The sequence below is a fragment of the Hippocampus zosterae genome, chromosome 14 (assembly GCF_025434085.1).
Source record: "Hippocampus zosterae strain Florida chromosome 14, ASM2543408v3, whole genome shotgun sequence".
In the NCBI taxonomy this organism is placed as follows: Eukaryota; Metazoa; Chordata; class Actinopteri; order Syngnathiformes; family Syngnathidae; genus Hippocampus; species Hippocampus zosterae.
Window position 1 is genome coordinate 18152222 of NC_067464.1, and position 15759 is coordinate 18167980.

The 15759-nt window shown below is 42.2% G+C and overlaps 2 protein-coding genes and 1 long non-coding RNA gene across 5 annotated transcripts in view; 2 read left to right on the forward strand and 1 right to left on the reverse strand.

Annotated features, from left to right (window-relative positions):
- The window catches only part of LOC127614413 (leucine-rich repeat and fibronectin type-III domain-containing protein 2), a 133467-nt gene that overhangs the window by 12340 nt on the left and 105368 nt on the right, over positions 1-15759 (reverse strand). For all 3 annotated transcript variants that reach the window (XM_052085714.1, XM_052085715.1, XM_052085716.1), the window contains one exon: positions 734-2130. In XM_052085714.1, coding sequence (XP_051941674.1) covers positions 734-2109 — 1376 coding nt within the window. In that variant the 5' untranslated portion in view covers positions 2110-2130. The remainder of the gene's footprint in view (positions 1-733; positions 2131-15759) is intronic.
- Positions 1-15759, forward strand: part of LOC127614564 (uncharacterized) — a 149724-nt gene that overhangs the window by 7014 nt on the left and 126951 nt on the right. The gene's annotated exons all lie outside the window — the stretch shown is intronic.
- Positions 12630-15759, forward strand: part of LOC127614503 (uncharacterized) — an 85951-nt gene continuing 82821 nt past the window's right edge. Inside the window, exon 1 of the mRNA XM_052085850.1 lies at positions 12630-13015. Coding sequence (XP_051941810.1) covers positions 12732-13015 — 284 coding nt within the window. The 5' untranslated portion in view covers positions 12630-12731. The remainder of the gene's footprint in view (positions 13016-15759) is intronic.

Consider the following 15759-nt stretch of genomic DNA (forward strand, 5'->3'; position numbering starts at 1 on the left):
GTATGGAGAGAGAGAGAGAGAAATGTGCACGCACACACACAATGAATAGGAAACAGGCCGGGCTATGAATAGCGGAAATCCATGTTTACCGGTAATTGACGCCCACTGCAATGCAGCGATAGCATGGGTGCCGAACCGCAAGTATGAAGGGGCCGAACGTATACACATGCAATTTGTTTGACATAGTTCAAGAGTATAATGAATTTCAATTTTTCGAGTCATGGTGCAAAGGAATGTATCCTGCAAACACTGGGGAATGTCTTGAATCTGTAAGACATAGTGTGTTACTTTAAAATCACATCTTGGGACTCATAAAGTTTGATCTGTTTGTTTCCGTTTTTCAACTCAATTGTCTTTGCTGAATGTCATAGATTTTTCTGTCTCGTTTGTCATATGAAATACATTTCACGGAGATCAGAGATCTCCAGTAAAAGTCTCCAGGCTAATATGTAATTGACTAATGAAGTGGAATTCTGTATTCTTATTTGATTTTCAATGAATGGTTTGGGAAAAACTGGCCAGAATGGAAAAATAAATAAATAAATAAATATTTTGAATATTAATGAAGAAAATACATTTCAAGAAATTGGTCGCTTCAAGTACCAATTCAGAAGATAATTTCCTGGAGACTAAAATAGTTTTTATTCCAGGGTAACTACTTCAAGCCTATTCATTAGCTACGTCGACAACAGAGTCTGTTTAGATATCATGTAACGGTATTCATAATTCTTACCTGTAAATGAGAACTTCATCCTCAGAGCAATTGTACTGAAGCTGATACATTTTGACCTTCGGTGTTGATTTGCCTACAGTCCACTTAATCAGGGCTGAAGCTGAGGCCACTTCTGAGACAGATACCACATTCTCAGGAATAGTTTTAGGCTCCCCTTTACTCATCTTAGTTGAGCTCGTTATGTCTGAAAGACCAGACTTGGACTGGGTGGTACGGTTTGTACCATTTGTGAGGTGAGGGAGCTGTATGATTGAGAGCTCGATGGAGGCTGTAGATTCCCCAGCAGCATTCGCAGCTATGCATGTAAATGTACCATAATCCTTGGATGTTGTGACTGTGATATCAAGGGTGCCATTTTCATATAAAGTTGCTCGAGAAGAATTGCTGATCAGTCGGTCATCAGGGGCAACCCAGTGCACAGTTGGCATTGGATCTCCAACTGCCTTGCAGCGGAGACTAGCAGTTTGGCCCTCAAGCACGAGCAATTTGTTTGTGTGCTGTGTGATGAGGGGAGGTTCACAAACAAATTCCTCCTCTTGAACAGACCAAAAGTAGCGTCCTTTCACACTTGTAGGAGAAGCACAGGTTTCCATGTCATCCTCTCGTTCGAGCCTCCTAAGCCAAAGCACCTCACAGTTGCAGTGCAATGGGTTTCCACCAAAGCTTAAGGATAATGGTGGTATGTATGGAGTACTCATGCCAACGCTAGTTTGCGAGCGTGCAAATATAGGGTCCGGTGGGAGCTTCTGCAAACGGTTGGAAGTCAGGTCCAAACGAGCCAATTTTTCCAGGTCTGTAAAAGTCCCCTCAGCAATGAATGAGATAAGATTATGGTCCAGACTCATCTGATGGAGGTTGACCATCTTGCGGATTGCTTCCCAAGGCACACTGCGTAGGTTGTTATACGACAAGTCCAGATCTTCAAGTGTCAGCAACAGGTCGTCAAAGGTGGCTTTGGAGATGCAACTCAGCTGATTGTTGTTGAGGATCAGATGCTGCAGGTTGATCAGACCTTTGAGGTCATCCGGACCCAGCTCAGTCAATCTGTTGGTGTCAAGATGAAGAGATCTCAGGGTCTCCAGATCGATGAAGGAAAAAGGCTGGATAGTGCTGATCGTGTTACGGGACAAGGTGAGGTCTACCAGACCTGTCATGTTGGCAAAGTCCTGAGTGGTTATCTTGAGGATAAAGTTGCCGCCCAGTCGTAGTTCCACAGTGTGCCGATCAATGTCCGGCGGGACAAAGAGGAGGCCTTTGGAGGGACAAAGCGTCCCCAGAGATTCTGAGAGGTTCTGGCACACACAGTATTTGGGACATGCATGGACCACTGTAAACGTGATTCCCAGCAGCAGGAGACTGATGACCACTTTGTCCATGTTAGTTCATACAAAGTAGACCTGCATAAATGACAATGAAAAAATGTATTAATTGGGGTAATCACGGGGCATATACTATTAGCATGAATATTTGTAATTATACTTGCAGTAGGTTTATGAACAACAACAGATCTCTAAAAACACTTTCCACAAAACTCGAGACAAACTGCTGCTTGTGTATAGAAACTCTTATGCACAAATTAAAAAGTCTAGCCTCTGTAGACAAGCACAGTTGTTTTAATGAGCTAATCACATTATCATCATTTTTTTCCTCTCTTTGACAAGTTTGGTTCATGCAGATTTGCACGGACTGAAATTAGCAATGCAAGAGAAGTGATAAATCACATGAGGACAGTTTAAATAAACCTGAGATTTGATGATGAATGAGTAGTTGAAACAGTATTTTGAAAGCAATAATGAATATGCATAACATGAGATCAACTGTTATATTTTTCACTAGCACTGCACAATTAAGAAGTCTTATAAAGATATCAAGAAATAAACGTGAAATTTACATATTGCAATAACAATAGCAATGATGCCATGAACAAGGTTCCTTGGCAAGTATGGAATGTGTGGAAAACTATGGAATTTGATTTTATACATTTCTAAGTCTATAAAAGTATGGAAGATGGAAACTATTGTGTGGAAAAATACAACGTTTTGCAAAAACGTTGTATTTTTTTGATGTGTTGTATAAAAGACTGTTACAACAGGGCTATTTTCCAAAACAAAAAAACAATACAGAACGATTTGTTTATTTATTTATTTATTTATTTTAAAATAAATAAATAAGGCGAGGTGGTCGACTTGTTAGCATGTCCGCCTCACAGTGCATCGGTGCAGGGTTCGATTCCGGCTCCGCCCTTCCTGTGTGGGGTTTGGAAGTTCTCCCCGTGCCTGCGTGGGTTTTCTCCAAGGAATTCCCATTTGCATGGCAGTTTAACGGAACACTTCTAAATTGTCCCTATGTGTGAGTGTGAGCACGGATGGTTGTTCGTCTCTGTGTTCCCTTGGATTGGCTGGCAACCAGTTCGGGATGTACCCTGCCTACTGCTTGAAGACAGCTGGGATAGGCTCCAGCATGCCCCGCGACCCTTGTGAGGATAAACGGATTAGTTGACAGATTCCAAGTTGAAAGGATCAAAGAAGAGAAGGGGATGCATCAGATGAAAGAGCAGATGGGAAATAGAACTTTGAACATCGGCGCAAGGCAGTCAGTTAATGTGTTGAGTGACTGGTCATGAGTTGAGGCCGATAGCTTCTCTTGAATGAATGTTCATTCGGTTATCGCTCATGGGAATCAACCAATATGAGGTGCATCAGCGACTGCGTCATCCTTGGCCACATACGAGGGCGTCACAATAGTAACCTGACCGTGAGTATTGATTAGTAAGCATGAAGTGCTCTCAGTACGGAAATTAATTAATTGCAAACAATAATGAGTGATTTGATAATTTATTTTATTTGGTGATTAAAACACTTCGGATAAAGAGACAGAAGTGGGACCAAGCGATAATTTAACAAGTTGACCTTAAATTATTTTTAAAAACAAAATGAGTAAAATTGGGCGGCCCGGTAGTACAGTGGTTAGCACGTGGGCTTCACAGTGCAAAGGTACCGGGTTCGATTCCAGCTCCGACCTCCCTGTGTGGAGTTTGCATGTTCTCCCCGGGCCTGCGTGGGTTTTCTCCGGGTGCTCCGGTTTCCTCCCACATTCCAAAAATATGCATGGCAGGCTGATTGAACACTCTAAATTGTCCCTAGGTGTGAGTGTGAGTGCGAATGGTTGTTCGTCTCTGTGTGCCCTGCGATTGGCTGGCAACTGATTCAGGGTGTCCCCCGCCTACTGCCCGGAGACAGCTGGGATAGGCTCCAGCACCCCCCGCGACCCTAGTGAGGATCAAGCGGTTAGGAAGATGAATGAATGAATAAATGAATGAATGAATGAGTAAAATTGAAACACATGTCTTCACTTTGTCATGACTGAGCTAGTCATTCGAAACTCATTCAGTAGCAACAACTACCATGAAATAATCCATTATCTCATTGCTTTTGTTCAAAGGTGACTTTTATAGGTACACAACAGTAAAATAAATGTGAAGCATTACAAATACTTTAAAAAATGGAGTATGTAGTTAGTAGAGTAAGTCAGAGTGAGACAAAGACATGACCTTTCCTGAATGGGAACAGGTAATAAGACCCATGCAGGGTGTTTAAGGTCTGCAGCCATTTACTAATGGCCTTTTCTGAGGCTCAAACACTATCTACGATGGTCAAGGCAAAGGTCAAGTCTGCTGCTGAAATACCAACAGGCACATCCAGCCTTACATTAGATGAAAGGACATACTGTAAAGCTGCCACGGGATTGTTCCACTGACTTAAATTTCAATCTTCTAATCTCAATAAGTGAGGTTTTCTCACTCGAGAGGTAATGTAAAGGTTCGAAAATATGGCGTGATGTACAAATCAACTTTGGAGTGTGACTTTTTTTCTGTAATTTTAGCTGTGTGACAGTATCTTGGCCCTGTCAACTCCAAGCAGGTGCTCTACATGCCATTTACAGATACATTTACAGCCACGTGTGAATATCGCTAATTTCATTAAACGTAAGCGCAGAACAGTACGCCCCTGCATGAATCTTTTGATATGGCATGCAAAACAAGATAAATAAGATGAACACAATTCATAAGATCCAACCATCCATCCATTTTCTGATCTGCTTATCCTCACAAGCCGCGGGGTGTCCTGGAGCCTATCCCAGCTGTCTTCAGGCAGTAAGCGGTATATACCAGGAACTGGTTGCCAGTCAATTGCGGGGCACACATAGATGAACAACCGTCCATGCTCACACTCATACCTAGGGACAATTTAGAGTGTTCCATTAACCTGCCAAGCATGTTTTTTGGAATCTGGGAGGATTACGGACTACCCAGAGAAAACCTGCACTGTGAGACTGACACGCTAGCCAGTCAACCACTGTGCCACATGATTCATTCATAATATTAATTAATTCATTCATTTCCGAACTGCTTTATCCTCACTAGGGTTGCGGGGGGTGCTGGAGCCTATCCCAGCTGTCTTCGGGCAGTAGGCGGGGGACACCCTGAACCGGTTGCAAGCCAATCCTACTCATATTTACCCTATAATTTATTGTCATGAAAACTTAAAATGGACCTAAATCATTTAATGGCAATCATCACAGAAACATCTGTCCATGGATATGGCTTATTTGCAAATGAAAAATATACAAACCCACAGATTTTCACATTAGAGACATGATTCACCAAGATCCCAAATAGCGGCAGCTATGTTACATGTTCTCTCTCACAGATTGCATGCGCTGTTGTTGGGTGTGAGATTGCAATCTCTTCGTAAATTCCAAAATAGCAGTCACTAAATTGCATGTTCACTCACTCTAACAGATTGCATAAACTGTTGGGAACATGTAAAAGTGATGGAACCCCACAATATTGAAAAGATGGTTTTGCGCTTGAACCATCTCTGGAGGTTTTCACCATGAAAAATGTGGGAGCGATTAAGTTTGAAGTGATTGAATTGCGAGTGTTGGTGGAAAAGGCAAAAGAAATTGACCTCTCTTTGGGGAAGAAAGTAACCACAAAAAAAGCCACATTTTGTGTGATTTTACTCATCCCAAGTGGGTGGGAATTCAATATATCTACCCATCCTCTGTAATATTGCATTCCAAAATTTTAATTTTTGTTTCTGGCATTTCAACATACATGTCCACTGAAGTGGAAAAGTTCTCCCCACCCACCGCCTCTCATGTTGCCTGCATTATGCTGGCAGCGCTAAGCGCGTCGTTTTTCACCCGCCTTTCTGATGCGTTATTCAGCCATCAGAATTCATTCGAGGTTTGATAAATCACATTGCGTGGACTGAATTCATCAATTTGTATATACTCCTGCCAAAATGCATGAAATGAACTGTCACGCTATATTGCCCATTTGGCAGACACAATCCTGGCCCTGTACCGTTTGTAGATCAGCTTTCATGCCTGTTTTTGCACGGACAAACCTTGAATAAATGAGGCCCTAAATCTAATGTCCGTTTCCTTCCACAAAATGAATAGAGTTAATTACATGCCGAAGTTACACTGCCACCTGATAAGTGCAAACTGCCCAAGTGTACCGACAGGACATGGTGCAGACTAATAGTCTCATTAAATGCCGGTGTTTTGGTGCATCTCAAGACACTCCTCACTGCTTGCGTGGTATCAAAGAGTGGTCACATTCTAAGCATCGGACGAGAAAGAAATGTAATTTTTGTCTATGCAGATCTTGCATTCACAAGATTTGAAGATCATTCTTGTTTTGACCACTAATGGAGAATAGACACAACACATAATATCATGTTTTTCAAGTTTCATTTTGTTACATGCTTGATTAACTTCAAACGAGTGTGTTCATACAGCTGGTACACAATGGAGCCAATGCGCTTGTTTACCGATAAGCTAGGAAGAAAGATTCAACTTCGGGCGGATAGGGAGGACAGAATACGCTCCAGCATAATAAGATGTCCTTGAGCAAAAGTTACAGATGTATCAGTTAATGGGAAGATATTGGTGCTTTTTTAAAATTGAAAACAAGCTTTTTATGGCATGCTCTAAGTGATAATGCTGGTGGTGACTTCCAGTCATCGTCTGAATAAGGTAGAAAACTTTTTGAGAAAACATCATTGACTGGTTGAGGTTTTTTTCACAAGTGAACTGACAAACTCTAGAAGGCTGAGTCTGATCACTTTTCATGATCCTTTTCCTGAAATGTATAAAACGGATTATGTCCTCATTGAACCTTTGAAGAGATTGTTATGAACCTCCGATGAAAATTAATTGGTCAATGCTGGCCAATTTGTGAAGTCACATTTTTGGGGTGGAGCTTCTCCTCTGACCATACAGGAAAGTATATCGTTGATGAGGGAGATGCACTTAACTTTGACGAAATTAATCACATTTCGGTTCAGGGTGTCTCCCGCCTACTGCTCAAAGACGGCTGGGATAGGCTCCAGCATGTCCGAGACTCTTTCGAGGATAAGCGGCTTGGAAAATGGATGGAGGGATACAAGTTGGACCTAAATTGAAGTCGCAAGACCAGAAAAAAACTCTAATAAAAGTGTGACCATAGTCTGAACAATGTAGTTCATGTCATTGATCTGCAAAGGTCTTGCTGGGAGGAGAATGAATGGAAAACCTCTTCATCAATGGGTTAACTTATACTTTGGCAAGTCACACCACCCAGATATGTTTGACCTTACAATTTAATATGTATTCATTCCTGTGAAATCTCTTCAAATAGTGCCAAACAATTTATTCAACATACTCCCAAAAATGGCAGCAATTTATGATATTCCATTTCCAAAGAGCAATTTTAGTTTGTCAAGAGCAGAGTGTGCTCTGTGTATCGTCGAGCAAAATCAGGCCTGGAAAGTGACATTACCGTCTGTTAAACAACAATCCAAGTGCTCTATATTTAGATACCATTGTTGGAGATGAGGTGTTCGTTGAGTGCCTCCTCATCCCCCCGGTAGCAACAACCATATGATAAATGCAGCCAAAGTTTCAAATAGAAAATAATATTCTGATCTTTTTTGGCGATTTATTTATTTATTAATTGCTTACGTTTTTATTTCGACAAAGTCAAGATTCCTTCAACACACTGGGTAAAATGTGAAATACACTCTCTGAAGGAAGGTATGAGCACTGACAGCACTGAACTAGACTTTTCATCTCTCTTTCTCTGTGAAGCTTTGATAAGATATCACATTCCAATAGCTTGGTGAAACTTTGTGTGTTGCGAACTTGCTACTTCTGTCATGTTGCATTTTATGTCGAGGTTGACACTCAAAATTGTATCTCACTTAGCTAGCCACTTAGCGACCTATGTGTATGTAGTGACGCGGTGGACAAGCACTTGGCTTAATTGCTTCACAGTTCTGTATGGAGTTTGTATGATTTCTTTGTACAGGAGAGTTGCCGATCACGGAAAAATAACCACTGCTGCCTTCCTTAAATCTGTGAGCAGCTATTTTCAGAACTCAAAAACAAAACTGCAATAATTCCAAATATTAAAGCCATGCCTCTCTGGAAAGTAAACTAAAAGTACTATTGTACAGCAGAGTTGTCACGGGATGCGTCATTCTCTCCAGATGTGCTGAGGGGAAAATAAACATTTAATCATGACTACACATTATGTATTTGGAGCCTGCTTAGTCATTTTGATAGTAAGCTAATATAGCTTAAACAGACACTCACAGCATGTGTTGACTTCATTAAAAGGCTTATATTATTTTTGGCAGCTCCAGACATTTTTTTTAAGGCCAATATGGCTCTTTCAACATTTTGAGTTGCCACCCCTACAACGTGTTTCTTTGAAATGGCTTGTCCCTGATAGTGAAGTGGGCCACTCGCCTAATGCCTGACTTGTGAGCGGGCAGCGTGGGATCGGTTCGCACTCAGTGACGGTGTGTTTGGGAGTGTGGATCAGAGAGATACCATTTTACTCCCTCCCAAACAACTCTCAGATGGCTTAGCAACTTGAATTATGAAAGTAGCTGAACAAAAATTAAACTCCACTCAGAGTCTGTTTGTCCATCTGTAGCATTCATCTCACAATCATGCTGGTGGCACAGACCTTGGTAATCTCTGAAAATTACGGCAACCTGCTGTTTAGTAGATGATACATACTGCTCACACTGCCACTGGTGCATACGGTGCAGAATACAAATTAGGCTCATATCACATAGGCACGATTGTTAAGTAACATCGGACCTGAGTTTCTCATTTTGCCATTAACCTAAATCAAGCTCATACTCACATTTTTATTGTTTTTCATGTAAAGCCAGACCAATTATAAGTGCATGCGTCCAAATAGTTGCAACATAAAAAAAAATGAAAACGGCATGTCTACGTTAACTTAACTAAATAGTGAACCTTGCATTCTCGTCAGGGTTCGTTTCAAGGTCGCACACATTTGCCAAACTTTTTCCAGACATTCGCTTCGACTCTTCTTGTAGCAAGGAAACTTTCAAAATTTCCTTGCGACAAGAAAAAAACATTGAAACTGTTGGCGAACATCTGGGGAACGTTTGCGTCCGTGAATGAACCCTGACGTAAATCCGCATTTCCCTACCTTTGCCAACACTATAGGATATAGGATAGGGGCTGTAAAGAAACAGCTATATTCTATAATAAATCAAATAGCAGATGAGTACAGTAGTGACCTCTTTATACCGTTTATCTTGGGGAGATGCCGCAGATGCCCATTCATTGACTACTTGTGGCTGATATGGGTAACGAGTGGTGCTTTACCCAATTTGGGGATCGAACCTGCAACGCCCGTGTCTCAGTATTGACAGCACACAGCGCTGACACACCAAGTGTGGTTTTACTAACGTACCAAGGTGACCCACGTTTTTTTCTTTGAAAATAAATGTGGACATGTGATCGGTAGGGTGTGCAAGTTATAACACACACGAACAAGAAAATATATATAATACAAATCATAATAACACCCCCCACCCACCCACAAACACACACACACACAATTTATTTTTGACTCCCGAGTACCCATCGTAGTCTACCATTTCAAATGGTTGGGCACCCCTATTGCTTCTACAAAAACATGTTTACATTACTTTAAAAGCTTGTTGCACTGAACAAGTTGGTTAGCTCACGCGAGAACAGCAAAACGTGCCGCACACGTCTGTGCACCATAGTAAGATACAGAGCACAGGTCTATTGAGTTCCACTGAAGGCTCAGGTTTTCTTTTTTTCTTTTTTACATTTACCCTAACTGTTTTGATTAACCTACATTCCTTAATTTACAAGAGGAGCATTTGAATACTTACTCACTTGGGACGAACTTTCATCCTTGATCACCTCAGTGAAAAATATTTATTTCTACCTTCGATTATCTAGTAATTGGTCAAGATGTTACTTAATCTTTTAGTCTGGCTTTCCAGCAAGGTGCAATAGCACGTTCCTCTCCCTTTTGAAGAGTGAGGTCATTTGGAGTTAACACATGATTGATGGCTGGGCTTCTGTGTTCAGCTGAGCATTGGCCAGGCACGGACGGCTGCTCAGAAGATTGTAGCTGAAACTGCAGGCAGGTTAAAACAATGTTTCTGTCCTCACTGCACCACAGCAGAAGACATGGTTAATACTTTCACTTGCCCCCACATTGTATTGTTGGATGTGATTGTGTATGTATGTACATATTAAAGGTGTGGAAAATTATCGATATTAATCGATACATCGATGCGCACGTGCGCGATGCGAGTGCATCGGCTCATTCACTGGCTACGACGCGATTGACGGGTGAAATCGCGATTCATCACGATGCATTGATGGGTATCGGTAAAATCCGATTCAAGCGCCGTTTTATTCATGTTAAACGTCACCTATCTGCCCTTTCCTAGGCGCAATGAATGCACCATCATTGCTTTGCGTTTTGTGTTGAATACGGACGGTAGCCGTGCGTCACATACAGTCCGGTACACAACTAGCGAAACATTATGGAAGTTAGCGCAAGGGGAGGCGAGTAAACTACTATATTTAATGCAGCCGCAACATTCAAATCTTATGTTTTGAAATACTACGGCTTCGAAAAGAAAGACGGAAAGCTTGATAAAACCTCCGTAATTTGCAAGGAATGTCGCACTAAGAAGCCATACAACGGCAGAACCACAAATATGCAGACCCACTTAAAACGACAAGTTTCACTCCCGCTCCCCCGCTTCCACGCCCAGTTCCTCGTCGGACACCGGAGAAACTCTTGGTAAAACAGGTCAGGATCAGAAAAAAATTGCCTCTTATTTTGGGAGTCCCCTTGCAACTCACTGTGACCGCGCAATGGCTATAACTAAGGTCACTGCTTATTTCATATGCAAAGACCTCCAGCCTTAGCGTGGTGGACAACGAGGGTTTCAGACAGCTCGTGCACATTTTGGAACCCAGGTATAAAATACCAGACAGGTCTGTGTTCACTTACATATTCCCAATGTGTACAACAAAGTAAGAAGTGAGATTACTGTGTCGCTGAACAGTGCACAAAGAGTTGCACTTACAGTGGATGGGTGGACATCTTGCGCTATAGATTCATATATATATATATTTTTATTATTATATTTCATATAAGACACTCAGTGAGAATAGTCTGTTTGTGTTTACACTATAGCAACAGCTGTGAGTCTCAGGTGCCAAATTGTTTATATTTTCTTTGCACAAAACCCAATTGTGAAAGGGCTTAAATAAGTTGTTTTACAAGTTCTACTGTTTATAAGGAATAAAGTGGTATCCTTTTTGTAATACCATACTGAATTCCATCTTTTTAAAAGCTTTTTTTCTTTGCTTATTTGCATCATGTTTAATTGCACAATATCGCAACAAATTGCATTGTATCGTATCGGATCGCATTGATTTGAACTTAATGTGTATCGCATCGTGACGACGGTGAAACATATCGCATCGTATCGCCAGAAAATTCCATGTATCGTTTAAGTATCGCATCGCTGGCAGTGCATCGAGATGTGTATCGAATAGTCCTCAGTGCTGAGATTCACATCCCTCGTACATATATGTATATATATGCCAATAACCTGTCTCTCCACAACATGGAAGCTCATGTCAGGCATCATTGCGGCTAAGATAAGTGGACACATGGATCAATACATGAGCGAAGCACAGAAGGGCATTGGTAGAGATACCAGAGGAGCTAAACATCAGCTCCTGGTTGACAGAACAGTCGCACAAGACTGCAGGTCCCGACGTACCAACCTGTGCACAGCCTGGATTGATTACAAGAAAGCCTATGACTCGACGCCACATACATGGATCACTGAATGCTTGGAGTTGTATAAGGTGAACGGGACCATAAGAGCCTTCGTTGCGAACTCGATGAGGATGTGGAAAACCACACTTGAAGCCAATGGCAAGCCATTTACCCAATTGTCCATCAAATGTGGCATATACCAAGGTGATGCACTCTCCCCACTGCTGTTTTGCATAGGACTGAACCCCCTAAGCCAAGTAATCACCAAGACAGGCTATGGATACCACCTCAGAAATGGAGCTACAATCAGTCACCTCCTCTACATGGTTAACATAAATCTGTATGCTAAGAGCGAAAGGGACATAGACTCCCTGATCCACACAACCAGGATCGACAGCAGCGACATCGGGATGTCATTCGGGCTTGAAAAATGTAATCGGATGGTGACTAAGAGAGGAAAGGTAGTCCGCACTGAAGGGGTCTCACTCCCTGAAGGAACAATAGCAGACATTGAGGAGAGCTACAAGTACCTCGGTATACCACAAGCCAATGGCAACCTCGAACTGGCAACAAGGAAAGCGGCTACGGCCAAATACCTCCAGCGAGTGAGGAAAGTCCTAAGAAGCCAGCTCAATTCCTGCAGGAATAATAAGTTGGCCAAAGGAAGAGATTCAGACCACGGACGTTAAGACCTAAAAGCTCCTAACCATGCATGGAGCGTTCCATCCCAAATCCCGCACCCTGAGACTGTACGCAAGCCGAAAGGAAGGAGGCCGGGTACAAGTGAGTGTGAGAGCCACTGTCCAGGATGAAACATCCAAGCTCCATGGATACATGAAGGAGAAGGCTCCAACGGATGACGTACTCAGAGAATGTCTCAGACAATGGGGAACAGAAGATGAGGCGCTGGAAGAGGGACCATCATGGGAGGACAAGCCCCTACACGGGTTGTACCACCGGACCATAACTGAAGTGGCCGATCTCAAGAAGTCCTATCGGTGGCTAGAGAGGGCTGGCCTGAAGGACAGCACAGAGGCACTCATCCTGGCTGCTCAGGAGCAGGCCCTGAGCACCAGAGCCATTGAGGCCCAGCTATACCACACCAGACAGGACCCAAGGTGTAGGTTGTGCAAATAGGCACCTGAGACGAGCCAACACATAACTGCAGGGTGTAAGATGCTGGCAGGGAAAGCCTACATGGAACGCCATAACCAGGTGGCTGGCATAGTCTACCGAAACATCTGTGCGGAGTATGGACTGGAAACCCCAAGGTCAAAATGGGAAACACCTCTGAAGGTGGTGGAGAATGACAGAGCGAAGATCCTGTGGGACTTCCAGATCCAGACTGACAAGATGGTAATGGCGAACCAACCAGATATCGTGATCATAGATAAAGGGCAGAGGAAAGCCGTTGTAGTGGATGTAGCGGTCCCAAGTGATGAAAACTCGTTCCCCCATCAAGCTCGGGTGTGTCTTTACAGACTCTGATTTCTGCCACGCCTTGCCGGATTATTGACCTAGCGTCCGAGTACGATTTTTTATTTTTATTTTTTGACTACTCTATACCATTCATAGTCACTCACGTTTTGTTCATAGATCCTTGTTTGTATGTATTTTTGTTTTTTTGCGGACTGCTCTTTGTTTTCATGTCATTGGACTTTTGGATATTTGTGTGTTCTCTGTGTTCTATTGAATCTTTGCCTTTGCAAGCACTTTTGGTTTCATGCATTGTTTTTCCTGGCACTTTGTGACCAGCGATTTCAGTTCATAGTTTGTCTGTGCAACTTTACTTTAATAAATATTTTTGCAATTACATTTTGTCTGCATTTTTTTGAATCCTAAAAAATTATTCGGTTCGGTCAGAACCTAACAGCATCTGCACTTTCATATTTTGCTTTTACAGAAATTAATTTCAGTAATGAAAATAGTTTTACGCATAAGTGTCCATATGTCCAAAGTGCCTTCTAGAGCACCTTATTAAGAAATTGAGGATGTCTATGACAATTGCAAATCAGAATGTAGAAAAATGAAATATCACAGTAACACAACTGTGCTTAATGTATACTGTATATTGGCAATGAGCTCTTCTTTTAGGTGCCTGACTGAACGTTTTGTCAAGTCTGAGGCTTACTGAATACAAAGCCACGAACTGGAACAGCAAGTAATACAATTACATAAGTGTAGACCACCGAAGATAAGAACACTTTTGGTAGCACCTTACGTGACGGCCTGATGAGTACTGATGTTTTACTGAATTGTGGTATTTAGTGTCACCTTTAGGCAATGAAATATCCAGCTATTTATGCTTCCCTATCATTGTTTTAACTCAACAATTTTGTTGCTGAGAAGAGCAGCTGGATATCCGAAGGTGATCATTTTCTCATCAAAGTGTCCTGAAAAATGCCCACCCCATCCCCTCAATTCTGAAATGATGGTTACGCTGCTGCCCCTGGTCATCCTCTCTAAAAATTGTAACCATTCATTATTAATTTGCTAACACTCAACATTCAGACTAGGAATGAAGACGCATTTTGTGTGGCATTTTACTGCAAGTGTGGGCTTTTGAGGCTGCTCTACACTTTTGAAGCACTCCGCTTGGTAAGGCACAGGCTCCATACAATAGAAATGATGAAGCCAGCCAGTCTGGAACCCTTCTCTACTACTATTACTCGATCAATAGGCGGTTCATGATGCCTCACTCTCCCATGGGGAGCCAAACACAGAGATGATTACAGTTACCGGTATGACCCTTTCCCCCGAGTCACATTTGCAATTAATTGAGCAATGAAAAATAGTCTTATTCCCTAAACACACAACTCCAACCCATACATTAAATGAAGACAGTAACCCGGGAGATATTTCCATCAAGATACTGTATGTGCTCTATTCTTTAAGAAGGCCCAGGGGTCAGACATGTTTTGCAGTGTTTGTCCATTGAGGAAAGCTTTAAATTCCAAAGTTCCAAGAAATACAGTTCAAGATGGAGCTATGCCTGGGGCTTAGCTTGGCTGTACTCTCCTGTCATTGTAAGTAAAGTCTAATATGGGGCTATACTTTGCTGGAGGTGGTCAGATTATCCCAATATATCTTAGTCCTCTAACAGAGTCATCCTGAAGACAAACATGCAAATCCTAAAGTTGTACACGTTTTTCTTTGAGGTACTTAAATGTTAAGTGGCCGAGGGTAGAAAAACAGAACATTTGGTGTCCATGTCACAAAGCTCCATTTTCTCAAATGTGGAGCTGAAGTTGATACATTTGTTTTTGTATTATCTTGATTCAACAGAACACACCAATCAGTGGATATTTTTAACTTACATGATGACCTTTGTCTTTCTTGTCCAATTGTGCTTCTATTAATTCCAGTTAATGTGTCATCACTTCATAAAACAGTGCTAGCTTGATTAATGAGTCTAGTTTGTGCTGTGACTCAGCTTAGCTAACCTAGTTCTTTGAGTTGCGCATACTGCAGCAGCTCTGCAAACTTTCCTTGTTATTTGTACTTTTCACCCTTTGTGTTGCGTTGTTTTAAATGTTTGCATGATCACAACGCTTTAGCCCAGTGGTTCTTAACCTTGTTGAAGGTACAGAACCCAACCAGTTCATATGCACATTCACCGAACCCTTCACCGAACCGAGTTCACAGGATGCAAAGGTGCATCGCATGCCTCCGTGTCAGGCTGTTTCTTGTTATAGCGCACATGCGTGTGTGTATGTGTGTGTGAGCGCGCGCGTGCGCGGTAAGGGGCGATCCTGGGAGGTTGGCTGATCGCAAAGTCGATCTTTGGTCCAAAAAGTTTGGGCACCCCAGCTCTAGATTGTGTGACACACACTATCATGAAGGGCGGACTTCTAGAAAATGA